General features: G+C 38.3%; 1 protein-coding gene across 2 annotated transcripts; it reads right to left on the minus strand.

Annotated features, from left to right (window-relative positions):
* Nucleotides 1-5,780: 5,780 nt before the first annotated feature.
* FAM216B (family with sequence similarity 216 member B) lies at nucleotides 5,781-13,677 on the minus strand. 2 transcript variants are annotated; one of them, XM_059377602.1, is made up of 5 exons: nucleotides 13,578-13,677; nucleotides 11,848-11,966; nucleotides 9,325-9,445; nucleotides 7,444-7,666; nucleotides 5,781-6,004 (listed from the first exon to the last, which is right to left on the minus strand). In XM_059377602.1, the coding sequence occupies exons 2-4, from the start codon at nucleotides 11,950-11,952 to the stop codon at nucleotides 7,449-7,451; spliced, it is 444 nt and encodes a 147-aa protein (XP_059233585.1). In that variant the 5' UTR covers nucleotides 11,953-11,966; nucleotides 13,578-13,677; the 3' UTR covers nucleotides 5,781-6,004; nucleotides 7,444-7,448. The 2 variants fall into 2 exon arrangements, with proteins under 2 accessions (XP_059233585.1, XP_059233586.1); XM_059377603.1 differs by having other exon boundaries at nucleotides 11,848-11,960; nucleotides 13,578-13,674.
* Between the last annotated feature and the right edge of the window lie 636 nt (nucleotides 13,678-14,313).

Raw genomic sequence — 14,313 nt, forward strand, 5'->3', positions numbered from 1 at the left:
AGAAGAATTCTATTAATATGATTTATCACAATAAACAGCATGGTTCCTGCTTTAATTGATTCATCTTTTTCTCCATACACAATTTTTCCTGTAACTCTATTCTGCATCAACTTCTATTGTCTTTTTTTACTCCCCCCATATCTTTGCTGACTTTGACAGAGACTAGATCTTTTATACAGTTTGCATCTTAAATCATTCATTTTCTCATTTTTAAAGTGCTGATTATAATCATCCCTTAAATTTACTGAAATTAGCATGAGTTTTAAACCATTAGTCAAAAAAGAAGAGGCTTTTTAAAAGAAAGCTCCCTGCTGCTCTTTGTGGATGAAACAGTTGACATTTTGTTAAGAGATTTTTATCTGACTTTAATTCTCTAGCTTTAATGTATTCTTCAGTTATAAATGGGATGGTTTGTCCTAAATGGAAGTGTATCTATATAAGCATAGTTATATCCAGTCTTTAAAATGGATCATTTCATTTCACACATGCTATAGAATCTTGAATTTCACCTTTACTCATCTCAATTTCTTTACTAAAAACGACTCTGTTGCTCCAAATTCCTATATCAATGGGTTGGATATATCAAATTGTGGTAGTAATTGTTCATAAGTACATATTTTATAACATGTACTAATGGAGTAATAAAATATATTGCAATAACAATATGCTCTGCGTGATAGAATTTCATCATAAGACTACATTAACACGTTCAGCTGGTTATCAGCTTTTGAAAATGCCTTCCACTGTGGTGGAAGGGAACTACTCCATATAAGTGAACAGAGAAAATGGGATTCAAATAGGAATTTCTAGGAAGGCTGAGTGGGGTGAAAAAAATACAGAAACATGAATGGGTGCTGACCCAGCAGTTTTGACATTGCTTGAAACTGGATTGATCCTGCGACTCCCTGAACTCTTGTGACACCCCAGCCTTCCACCGCTTCCAGGCCAGGCTCTGCCCACATGCCTGAATGACACTGCTTTGCCAAGGTTAGGGGGTTCCTAACTGGCAACCCCAATGACCAGATCTTAGTCTTCTTCTTCCTCAGGCAGGCATTAGCCCTTCCTTTTTCTGATTTCCTTCTTCCCTGGACTTGGTGCAGGGCTAGCTCTGCCAACCTCCCTGAATGATCTCCTTTAAGAACACTGGTTCCTAGGGCTCCATGCACCCTGCCTGTTTCCTGGGGTCCCTCTGGTCTCCTTCCCTGGGGATCTGTCCTCCTCTTGCTCTTACCACTCCCAGGGCTGACTTTTCACCCCATGCAATGCCTGCAAAATGCATTGAATCCAAGTCAACTTGTCCCAAACCAGACTATCCCTCAAATCAGGTCTTCCAGGGACCTGTGCTGCTTCCTTGGAGCTCCTTGTGATCCTGAGTTGTTTCCCTGATTCTTTCCTTGTCTTCTCTGATTCATCCTGCACAGTATTGGAAATCGGTTCTTAGGCCAAGCTGCTACTAAAAACAACTTCAGTGATTCCTTACTATTTGCCAATTAAAGTTTATTAAAGTTTCTCCATGACCAAGCTGTAATTTCTTCCTAGAGTTATTTCCCACTGTAATGGATATATGCTCTCTGCACTGCTGCCAAACTTAATTGCTTGTAAACATTATAGTTAATAAATATTATTTCCACTTGCTCTCAGGTACTGTAAATATGTGAACATATAAATGACTGAACAGCGTAAGAAGGATGCCTTAATATAGCCCTCTCACCATGAGATATTTAATCATAAAATTATAATTTTGAAATAATATGTGAAGTTCAAAAAAAGTTTTTATTTGTTTGTTATGTCAATTATCTTAAGAATTATGCTAAAATCTGAAATAACTTTCTTTTTATGTGTGTGTATACCCTTCTCCTGTTTTGTAGGAAACTACCTGATAGCTTGAATTTTAACACCTGACTTTTCTCTTCCCAGTTGAAAGGTCATTTAACTCACATAGATTATATGTAATTTCTCAATCTTAATTAACTCTTTGTCTGATTTCATGTATTTCTTGAATAACATTTCAATCATCTCGGTCACAATCCATTTGACATACCTCTCAGCAAAAAGCTGGCCCTTCAGTTAGGAAATGGAGCCACACTTCACACCTATTCCCAGCCATGAACAACTATCTAACCCCTGCCCAGCTGCCCCACCTTCTATCTGAAACCCCTTCCTTTCCAGTCATGTGCTTATAACAGACGCCTGGACTCATGGGATTTTGCCTTCTGATCTTGCCTTATTTACATAAATACACAATGCAACACATGCTAGAATAGTTTATTGAATTTAAATAAGTAATGTATTTACAGCGGTGTGATTTTTATTTATTTATTTATTTTTCCCTTCTGCAAGACTGGGCTTCTGAAATGTCATTGACTTTCTTCTGTCAATCAGCTTGATCATCCTTCTGGGCTCATTATATTAAAGAAGGTGTCTTTCATAGAACCCTCTGTTTATAAACAGCTACTCATTCCCCCTCAGGAACCACACCCCATGAGCCAGGAGGATGCTGGGAGCTCCCACCATGAAACTGAGTGTTTGGCTTACTTACAGTTGGATAATTGCCTCTGACCCTCTTCCTAAGCTGTGATTTCCAATAGCTACTGGGATTTCCTCTCCTTCTGACCTGACTGAACCCATTGTGTAACTGGCACAGGATGATAGCCCTAATGTGGAGAAAAATGAGCGACAATTCTCTGGAGGCAGACAAGGGATTGATTTTGGACAGAGGGATTGATTACATTTCAGGCAACAGGACTGTAATTTAAGGAGTAAAGCAGAGTCAATGAGGCCAATATACTGGTTTCCTCTACAAGCACTGATGCAATTAGCAACTCATTTTAATTGAAAAGGTGCAGGAACTCTTGGCCCTGTTCTATGGCCATCAGAAAATAGGAAATGGGAGGGAAAACCAAGTCAGTAGTCATCTTGGTGGAAGGGTAATGCATATTTAGTAATACCAAATCTAGGAAACATAAACCACTTTAGTAGATTCAAGTTCTTTTATAGTATGCCATTGGTTTGACCTGGCTTTGAATAAGAATAGTTGACATTTCATTTATACTAGTTATTGAAGGTTATTAAAGAGATACTTTGTCTATCCTCAAAGCCACTCTATTTTAAAAAATGTAAATTCAATTAATTAACATATAATTAATATATATATAATAACATATAACATATGTATTATTTGTTTCAGGGGTACAAGTCTGTCCCAGAGCCACTCTTATCATACAGTCTGTGTCCCTAAATTTTCAGCGAATTGGCCAAACAAAAATTCATGTTATTATATTAGGCCTAAAGCATTCTGGCTACTGAAGTCCCTTCTTACATGTTATCATACTTTAATAAACGTAAGGAACACCTGGGATGCCATCCTTCTGATTCTGATTCGCTGGGTCTAGGATAGGACACAAAAATTTATTTTTTCCTTAAGCATCTTCAGTGAATGTGGTATATGAATTGCATTTTTGATAAATAGTGCTCTACATCTAGAGATTACCTGTGAACAAGGTATCAATTATTAAATGTCTTAGGCTTATCTGAAATCATTTTTTCTTCAACAGCATGTTGGGATATTGGAACACAAATCAGCTCAGTCTCAAGAGAGGGTTATGGCAAGAACAAAGTATGAAGCATGGGTTGGTTGTCAGGCTAGGAGTCTGGGCAGGGAGCCCTGAGTGGGTGATCAGAAGCCAGCATAGGTGTGCTCAGTGCATGTGGCAGGCAGCAGGGCGAAGATTGAAGTTGGATCGGTGTATATGGAGGATCATATAAGAATAAGTGTTATCCTTCCATTTTGCATCCTAGGCACCCCACTCACCTCATCCTAGTCCTGGCTTTGGCAGATAGCTTCAGAAATGGCTGCCGATGATCCTACCTTTGGGGTTCATGCCCTTGTGTAATCATTGACTCTTGGACTGAACCTAGTAACTTGGGTCTAATGAGTAGACTAGAGCAAAGGTGATGGGATGCCACTTCCAAGACTAGGTTATAAGAGACTGTGACTTCTACCTTATACGCCCCCATCCCGTCTCTCTCATTGTCTTTCTTTCTTTCTTTCTTTTTTAAACTTTGATGAAACAAGTTGCCATTTGTGACTTACTGAGGCTTATTGACATTTCTGCCTTACAGTGAGACCTATGTGGCAGGGACAGAGGATGACTCCAGACAACAGCTGCCGGATTTGTCCCCGGTTGAATCTTCACATACGACCACAGCCTCAGCCAACACCTTGATTGCAGTCTGCAGGAGACCCTGAACTCGAAGCTCCAGGTAAGCCTTGCCCAGATTGCTGACCACAGAAACTGTGAGATCATCAATATGGTTGTCTTAAGTCACTGTGTTTTAGAGTAATGTTTTATGCAGCAATAAATAAGTAACATAGTGTGGAAAGATCGTGGTGATGGTGGAGTATTGGTTGCTGAACCTGAAGAGCAATGTGAACAAGGAAAAGTGAGAAGGTGCCAAGGACACACTGAGCCCAGTTTGGGCCAGGGATGGTGCTTCCAACAGGGGTTAATTCTTTTTCTTCTTCTTCCTCACCTCCTCCAATCCTTTGCTTCCCCAAGCGGGGGGAAAAAAAAGCTGAGGAGTTGCTTTATCAGTATTAACTGTTAAACTTTGAAATTTCTTCTATTAAATGCCCAAGATTATTGCCATCACCACCTTCTTGCCTACAATAAACTCCCTCCCTGAAATTTGCCGTGGTTCCAAGTAAGAAGGTGACTGTATTTAATAGTGATAATATCTTTAGCCAGCAGCCATAGCCACTAGAATACAAAAATTAAAATGTCTGACATTGCAAGGATGTGGAACAACTTGAACTTTGTATACTTGCTAGTGGGAATGCAAAGTGGGGTGGTTACTTAGGAAAACACCCTGACACTATCTTATAGAATTAAACCTTAGTCTGCCATGTGACCTAGTAATTATACTCCTAGATAGCTATTCAAGAGAAACAAAAACTTCTGTGCGTACAGAGGCTTACATTAAAATATTTATAGCATTTTACTTGTAATAGTCCAAAGCTAGAAATAATTCAGTTGTTCATCAACTAGGGAATGGATAAGCAAAGCTGGTATTACAGATTGTCCTCTGTTCCCCTTTGTTTTTCTCAGGGTCATCTCAGGTGAATGCATTTCTTCTAGAACCATAAACAGCCATATTCCTCATAGGCTTTGGGTGTAGAGCTCAAGAGAGAGGGCATTATCTTTCTGTCGGGAGAGCCAACAAGTGGGACTTTCTACACTAACTTACATTTGTCCTTTTCATGGGCCTCTGACATTCACTTGCCAATTAGCTCTTAGAAGCCTCTATTGGAAATAAGGTGCTTCTAAGATTTTTGATGCAGGAATGCAGCTCAGAATTTTAAGTGTCCTCCTTAATATTCTGCATCACTAGCTAAGACTTACACAGCAAATATCCATGCCCATCAAAAAACAAAAACAAAAACAAAAAAACCCTAAGGTAAAAGTGCATGCCTAGCATAATGTTTAGAGTTGTTGAATCACTGTGTTGTACACTTGAAACTAGTGTAATGTTGTGTGTCAACTAAACCTCAGTTTAAAAAAGTGCATGCAAGAGGTTCATGGGAATAAAAGGGCCATTATGGAAGCAATGGAAGAACCAGTACAGGCCAGGTGAAATATGCCACGAACTTCAGTCCCTCAGGAAGGCTACCCTATAGCTCCCTGTAGTTCCATTATTGTTTTTCTTCTTTTAAGCCTACCTAATGATTCTTAACTTAGAACTGAAAAGCTCCATAGAGTATATGAGTCAGGACCAGGACATACAGAGTTCAAGAAACTTTATTCTTTATGAATGATTACAGAGAAAAGATAAACATCATCATCAATGAGGTGTTTTTTTTTTTCTTTTTCTTGTAATGGTATAGCATCTTCCTTCCAGATCAATGCCCGCACATCCCTTGTCAAGAAAGTCTGTAATTCCATCTTAGGCAACTCCTTTTAGGGGCATGAAAGAGTCATTGGCTGATTTAAATGAAGAAAGGAGGCTGAACATTTAGAATAAAGATAAAGAAAAGGCATTTTAAAAATTTTGACTTTTTGTGAACACTGGTGGCAGTCACTGACATTCCACGCACACAAAATCACTAGTGATGAAAATAACTATTAAATATAACTAATACCACACTATACCATTATATGTTGTTTTGAATCATTCTCATAATGAATGATTATGATTTATTCTCATAAAATTTTATTCTCATAAAATTTAAAAAATTTTAAAATTTTTATTTATTTATTTTTTTACTTATGTGTCTCGTCTTCTGTGCTTGCTTAATTAAAACCAGTGAGGCCATGGCAAAGGTAGAGTTGAGACCCATTCATTAAGGGCTATTTATTGTTCTGCTCAGAGTGTATCTTTAGTTGCCAGGGGAAGATGTGTGCCTGAATTCTCTCACCTGGGTTAAGGTCAACTATAGCCCTGTAGAATGAACCCAGCTGTGGCAAGTTGATGAAGTCCAAGTTTTAAGAAGACACAAAGGGATTGAGTCAGGCAAGAATCAGAAGATTTGGGGCCAAGTTAAATGCTATTGCTTGATGGGAAAGAAGAGAGGAAGGAGGACATGGAAATGCACAGGCCAGTTGCTGCTGAGATTACAGGACTCTGGAAACCCTGCCTACTTAGTATTAACTTGGTGTTGGTTTGTGTGTTTTCAAAATCTGCAGTAGGTGGCTTCCATAGTTACCCAGTGTCTGGGGACCTGGCCGCCTCTGATGACTTTTGCACTTGCACTGTTCTTGAGATTTGTCTGAGAGGTTCTAATTCAAAGGAATTATTTGAATTTTATCATTTGTAATTATATATATATATTACATATATATATAATTTATATATAAATATAGTATTTATATATAATCTAAATATATTTCCATAGAAATATAATAATTATATATAATTTAAATATATGTATATATCTAATATAGATATTCATATAAATAAATTATATGAATGTATAATATAAATAAATAAAATCTAGAATAAATGAATATATAAATAATAAATGATAAAATTTATTATAATATAAAATAAATTTATATATTTCATATAAATTATATAATTTATATGATAAATAAAATATAAATAAATAAAAATATGAATAGATTTTAAATATATTTAAGTATAATTTAAATATAGAATTTATAATAGAATTTATAATTCACATAGTTCAAGGAATTATTTCAAATTTACTTTGAAAGCTTCAAAAGTCATTTTACTCCACAGATTATGTGTGGAGTGGAAGGTGTGTTTACACTTAGTTCCATTGCTCTTAAACCCCCCAATTTATTCTTGCTGGTAGAATTTATGGGAGTGGGAAAGAGATTATTTCTAGGTATAGGGTATGTGTTAGAAGTTATTTTTTTTCATTCTCATACAAGGAATATGCACTTAGCACCCAGTAGATTTGGGGGTACATGGGTGAAGTACCTGTTTCAGAGCTTGTGCACAGTCTTAATTCCTGATGGATCCAGGCCTGCACTTTGAGCCCTGGGTCGAACCACAGACCCAGGAATGGCTGGCAGCGATGTTCTTGTCATGGTTGAAGGCTTCTGGGGGATGGATCTTTGATGAGCCACCCTAGCTGAGGCTCTCTTGGTTGAATCTCTAAGTACAGCAGCACAAGCCAAAGCTTCCTGTTGAGTAATATAGCCTAAGGGGAGAGAAATGAGAAGAAGTTCCAAGTCAACAAGCTAATAAAACAAATAAGCAAACAACCCTGCAAATATTTACGGATTCATAAAATTTTTTCTACTTTGCAGTGTAGTGACAGTTACATTTAGCACACCCAGATTGTATGATCTTTGAGGATGGGAAGTAGACTTTTCTTCTTTTGCATTTTTCATTCAGTAAGTTAATAAATACCTAGTCATTGATTAACATGACAAATCACTGGAGAGGTAGTTGGGCCTTGAGTAATCTGAGCCTGCATTGCATATCTTTGTTTTGAAAACTTTCTTCAAACCAGAAACAGAGGTATTCAATCTCTGTCAGGGCTTTTAAAGTGTAGCCTGCAGACCATCCACTACAGATTGATCAGGCTGAGACCACATTTAATAATGCTTTTTAAAATTTCAGATTTCTGGCTCTACCCCAAAGACTTTCCTAATCAGACATTCAGAGTTTGGCCTGTAATCTGCATGTTGATAACATTGGCAGGTAAATTTTATGTGCACTAAATACTGACTATCCTGGCTGTGGTTTCACTGGCCTCTGTGCAGTTTTACTCTATCAACAAAGCTAGTAGGTGATGCTTCTGCAGGAATTCAGGCCATCATGGGGAGCAGGCTGTATCCTGGCTCTGCCCTTTACTAGTCGCATGATCCTGGTCAAACGATTTTTTATCCATGCCTCAATTTTCTCTTCTGTAAAATGTTCATTATAAAGGCACCTACCATATAGAGGTGTCTTGAGTTTGAGGTAAGGCCATATATGCAAAGTGCTTAGAACTGTGCCAGGCACAAAGGGAGGCCTAATAACAGCCATCTATCTTCACTGCTCGTGTTCCTCAGTCATTGGCAAAAACCATGTCTTCCTTTGGTGCAAAGGCAGGCACAGCAATATAAGGTAGATGTGTTAATGTGAAGTGAGCTGCTTATAAAAAGAAAGCTCTGCCAGGGTCAGAAGAGTGTAATAGAGGCCAGCTGGAGACTGAAAACATTTCTTGGAAGAAAAGGGACTTAACAACAATCACACCTCTGAAGGTTGTCTCTTAAAGTCTGTGGCGGTCTTTTGCAACCATTATTTCATTTGTACTTTGTAAAATCCCAGGAGGTTACTAGAAGAGAGATGTCAGAGCATGGGGGTGAAAACATATGCTCTTTGCTGGCAGTGGCCCTGACATTGGCTAGGCATAGGTCTGGGAAAATGAGATGTTGTGTGTAGAGCTCCCAGCACAATATCTGGAACATGGTAAATGCTTAATAAGTGTAACTGTTATTGTCATGAGTAAAGCAAGCCTCTGAATTTGCATATCCAGCAAGGGGCTGAGCTGTGGTTTGAGCCTAGACCATCTGCCTAAGCCCATTGCCATTTCTACTAGATCAAGTTCCTATAAATCTCAGACAGTTGTTGACATTTTACAGCAATCTGTACTCTGATTTCGTGAAACCCTCTTAATTTACCCATAAAACCTTGTTTTCTATTGTCAGGGATAATCATTTTTAAACATGGCCTGCCAACCATGTTATAAAATAGCGTGCTGGCAGAGGCCATTCTACTTGAATTATTTATCAGGAAACGTGACTTCCGGCTGTAGCACATGAAGCCCTCCCAAGGGTGTCTGGTTTAGGTCGGGTAGTTAAAACTCACCAAGCAACTGCTGGTGCTGAAGGCTGTGAATATAGCGGTTCCGCAGGGCCTCCCACTGGGGTCTGGAATTGTAAATCCTCATGATGCTGTAGAAGTAGCGTTGCTGCCCTTGGGTCAGGTCCTATCAAAGCAGAACAGGTGATTTTGATGAGTTAGTGGAGGTCTATAGGACGAAGACTATGATGGATTCAAAGCTAAAAATAAGATAGATATATATACATATATACACACACACACACACACATATATATGTTTAACAATTTTATATATATATATATACATTTAGCAACCGGAAAACAACAATTGGGTCATGTCTTACCCTAATTTACTTAAGAACTTCCATTGGTCTGTGTGTTAGTGAAACTGGGTAAATAAAGATTCTAGGCAAGTAGGTCAAAGTATTGGGCTAAATGGGATCTAAGAAATTCCAGCATTTTATACTTTTATTCCTCTATAATGATCCTTGTTGAGGAAGGTAGGTGGTGAGAATCTGCACATTGGCCAGGCCAGTGAATGGGGACAGGAGAACTTTCTATCAAGAGTTGTCCATAGGCAGGGGAGATAGCTGGATGAGCAGTTGGGTAACGAGATAAAGGTTCAACATTGTTATTTTAAAGGTGCTACAAAAACAGAAAAGGAAAACAAAATCTCCTGTAGCAGTCAAGGAAGACTTTGTCAATGAGGTGACCAAAACATCTGAGTCTTAAGAGTGACAAGGAACTAGAATACTGGTTCTCAAAGGGCATCGGCCTCATCTGGGAACATGTTAGAAATGCAAATTCTTAGGCCCCATCCTAGATCTACAGAATCCTAAACTCTGGGGAGTGGGGCCCAGCGGTCTGGGTTTTAACAAATTCTCTAGGTGATCCTGATACAAAGACAACAAAATTTGAAAACCACTGTGATAGAAGAAAAAAAAAGGCTGATTAATGGGACAAGGGAGAATGTAGTATGATTTTCACATGGGGCACAAAATGTCTGGATATATTAGGAAAGAGACTTTTTTTTTCCCCCTACTTCAAGCAGAATATAGAGTCTGAGTTGGGGAAGGCTGTAGAGGCAGGCAGGGGAAGATCATGGAAGCCTTACAGGCAATGTTTAGATGCAAATTTTAAAAATTATAATTAAAAAAGTGTTGAAAGATTACCTTTAATGTGAGGAACCATTGAAGGTCTTTATTTAAGTCAGTGGTTCTCAACTGGAGTGATTTTGACCACTAAGGACATGTGGCAATGTGGGAAGACATTTTCAGTTGTCATAAATGCTGAAATGGAAGATGGATGCTACTGGCAGTCGGCAGATAGAGACCAGGAGCTCAGCTGAACATCCCACAGTGCGCTTAACAACCTCCCAGTCCCTCACAACAAAGAATTATCCAACCTGAAATGCCATACTTGAAGCTGACAAGATCTGAGTTTTAGAAAGATCACGCTGGCCCGCCATGGAGAATGAGTTTATGGGAAGACAGGCCATTGGTAGGAGAGCATTTAGAAGGCTGCCATGCAGTGCAAAGGAGGAACAAGAAGGACCACAATTACTGTTATCTACCTAATCTGTTATCAGTGCTTACAATGATACTGGCCTCAGTATTCTAGAAAAACCAAGGTGACTTAAGTTCACCCTAGGCCAAAAAATTCAAAACAGTGATAGAAGTTTCAAAAGTAGTTGATAACCATTGTAAAGGAAACTAAATTTAAGTTAATTATATGTAACAGTAAAGTGGCTTTTATCTGTTAGAAATTTTGTGTGGAGTTGAAACCTGTGAGTCAGATTTTTTTTTTTTTTTTTTAATGTCTAGAGACCTTAAGCTTGGTATCAAAAATATATCCAGAGTGAAAGTAGGAAAGCCACATACTTCACAATTTGAGGCATCATTTGAACTTTACAGTTTCTGAATTAGAAGTTTTAAAAGAAAATCTTTGAAGAAGATAATTGATTCTTAATTAAGCCTTTTCAAATGATGGAGAACAATATAATATGAAAATAGCAAGTCAGTTTCAAAAGCAAAGCTCCAAAGGGCAATGAGAGTTTCCATTAAATAAGATAAAATCTTTAAAGTTATGGTTTTATTTTACAGAGAAAAAAAGCAGTCTGTGGCTTTTTCTTAGCAGAGATCTAAACTTCTTAAATAATAGTCCTAATATTCTTACCCTGTTGTTTATCCTTCCTTGAGGGGATAGAAGAGAACTGAAAGTTTTGCAAAAAGTATTAATGAGAATGACTTTAAATAACTGTGACTGAAAGGAGCTACCATAGCTCTCTAGCAGGGAGCCACAGTGTGGTCAATTCTGAGCGTCAGCAATGAAGATGAGACCATCTACAGAGCTCCTGAAGTGTGGTGGGTATAGGACCGGACCATCCAATTGCTCATTCATTCACCATGCCTGCCATCAGCATGCACTGAGTGCCTGTGTTGGGCCCGATGTTACCTAAAGCTGGATAAACAGAGACAGGAGAAAAAGACCTCAAGCCTTGAGGGAAAGACGTGCAGGTTCCCTCCATTAGCCAATGACCCCACTATACCTTCATTAAGGAAGCGTTGTGGGTGTACGCAGCAGAAGGGACCCGAATGCAAGGAATCCGTGGAACATTCCAAAGTTTTTGTTGTCTTTTCTGTTTTTCTCCCATTCTTTATCCTATACCTCCAAGGAACAATAAAGCATAGCATGAAATTTCATTTTGTTCATTCCCAAAACAGGATGACATGCACTGAGTGCCTGTGTTGGGCCCGATGTTAAGTAAGCAAGTAAATAAATAAATACATAAATAAATGTTATTTATGTCAAGGGATAAAAAGTTTTCTCACATGTTTCTAAGTAATTGGATCTCAGCAGACTGCTTGGTTCTGCAGTTTGCCCTATTCTCACCCCCTGTTGATGGAAAGAATAATTGAGAGTTCTTTGTCTTTCTGCTTTATCTTTGGTTTTGCAACAGGTGGACTATAGAACCACATCAGGTCACAAGTTATTTCTTGATCATTTTAAATAATAGTTATTATGTTATCTGATTACAAAAGTAATATATGTCATTTTTGAAAATTTGGAAAAAAATCTAAAAATTGGAGAAGAAAATATGATTATCCATAATCTAACTGTCCATAACGATTGGTGACATTTGATTGATTTTCTTTTACTCTTTTTTTTTTCTGTGTACATTTTGTGTGATTTTCGAAAAGAGAGACCATACTCTATATGTTGTGCCCTTTCCCAGCTCATGGAATATCCCTTAAAAAATACAATTTTTTGTGACATTCTAGTATTCCTTTACATTATTCTCCATGTCTTGCACATTTCAATTCGTAATTTTACAACAGTGTACTATAAAAGAAACTGTTAAACTTAGCTGTATTTCTTGCCACTTGTCTGAGAAAATGAAGGAGCCACAGCTGGTATGAGTAAGTCTTTTTTCCTTACTATATAGTGTAGGGTTTGGAATCTGAGATGTTTATAATAATAAAAAAACATAATCAAAGGATAGACTACGGTTGCCAAGGCATAAAGTGAGAATTCCAAACGTTTTCCCCTCTGCTCACACCTTTTTCCTTGACAAACCTACCCCATTGGGTTGTTTGATTAACTGAGATCATGGCTCTAGAAAACTCTCACTTTATGTGTGAGCTCCTTCTCTCCCTCTCCTCTCCATTTATATGCTCATGCACCTGCACACACAAGAGCACCCACATGCACACACTGTAGACACATTTTAACATGGGAGGAATCTCTGCTTCTGAGTTCACAAAGCAAAGGCTCAGATCTTCCAGAAGAGAAATTTATTAGGAAAACATCAGTCAACATCTCTTTGTGTCCTGCTTCCATGATAAAACTTATAAATTAAACTATAAATGTTTTATTTACTACTGCTTTCCCTCAATGTGCACTTCAGAAACTATACCAACGAAGATATACTCTTTTAATATTCTCTGTGATAGAAGCCAGCACTCTATCCTGTACTCAGATCATCTCAGTATCCCTCCTCCCATTTTCCAGATCTGTAGAGCAGAGCATAAATATACTTCAAAGCTAGAAAGATTTCTTCTTTCCTCAAATAGCATAAGGAAATGACTGACGATCTTTCTTGTGCAACAACTCATGGATGCTTTTCTTGGGCTATTGCTCAAGCAATCCATCTTAACCTGCTTGAGTGGACTATACCTGGTAAAGTTTGATTAAAGTGCATGGAGAATTCAAGGAGGACAAATCAAACAAATATCTTTTGTCTAAAACAAAAAGGAGAAATCTGCTTAAAGGACTTACCCTGTATTGTGATCTCCCCCCTTTTAAAAGCTGGTACTGGTGGTCAGTGTTGTTTCCTTGCAAGGTCTCTTTCTTCATGTGAAGGTGGCAGTAGGAACTCAGTCTGTTGATAAGCTGATATCCAAGCAACGTCACGCGGCGACACAAGGCACTGCAGGAATTTGGCTGCGTGCCTCTCCCTGCTTCTGGGCAACATGCAACTGCACAGTTTATCTTTTTTCTTCCAAATTTTGTGTCTCGTTAAGTGCCAGCTTCTAAGTCTACCGTATCGACATTATATACAGATATGAGAAAAGAAAGTCCTTGGAGACGGAGAGGCTGAATATTAAAGGTCAAGAAATCCACCAGGGCAATGGGCCATTACGTGAGTATTTCCCACATTTGAAGTCAGTACCATCCACCTGCATTGCTCAGAATGGTGAAGGAACAGTTTCTAAATGTAGAGGGATGGATATAAATTTTATTGTGGTAACCTATGGAATTGTCCCATTGCCCAAGATAATAGTCCTTTCTTAAGTTTTGGAGGAGTAAGATATTCCCATTTTTGATCTTGGATGGAAGCTGCTGTGTCTGATGTTAATGAACCTGTGGCACAGGGATCTTGCCCCTACTGATGTCATCAGCATAAGCCTCACATTTTAAACTGACTCATGAAAGCAATAGTTACCCCTTCCTCTGGGCTCGCTTTATTACCACAGAATTCCTTTTTTCCATGAAAATCCTCCTTCTGAATGCC

The sequence above is a fragment of the Mustela nigripes genome, chromosome 15, assembly GCF_022355385.1.
Source record: "Mustela nigripes isolate SB6536 chromosome 15, MUSNIG.SB6536, whole genome shotgun sequence".
In the NCBI taxonomy this organism is placed as follows: Eukaryota; Metazoa; Chordata; class Mammalia; order Carnivora; family Mustelidae; genus Mustela; species Mustela nigripes.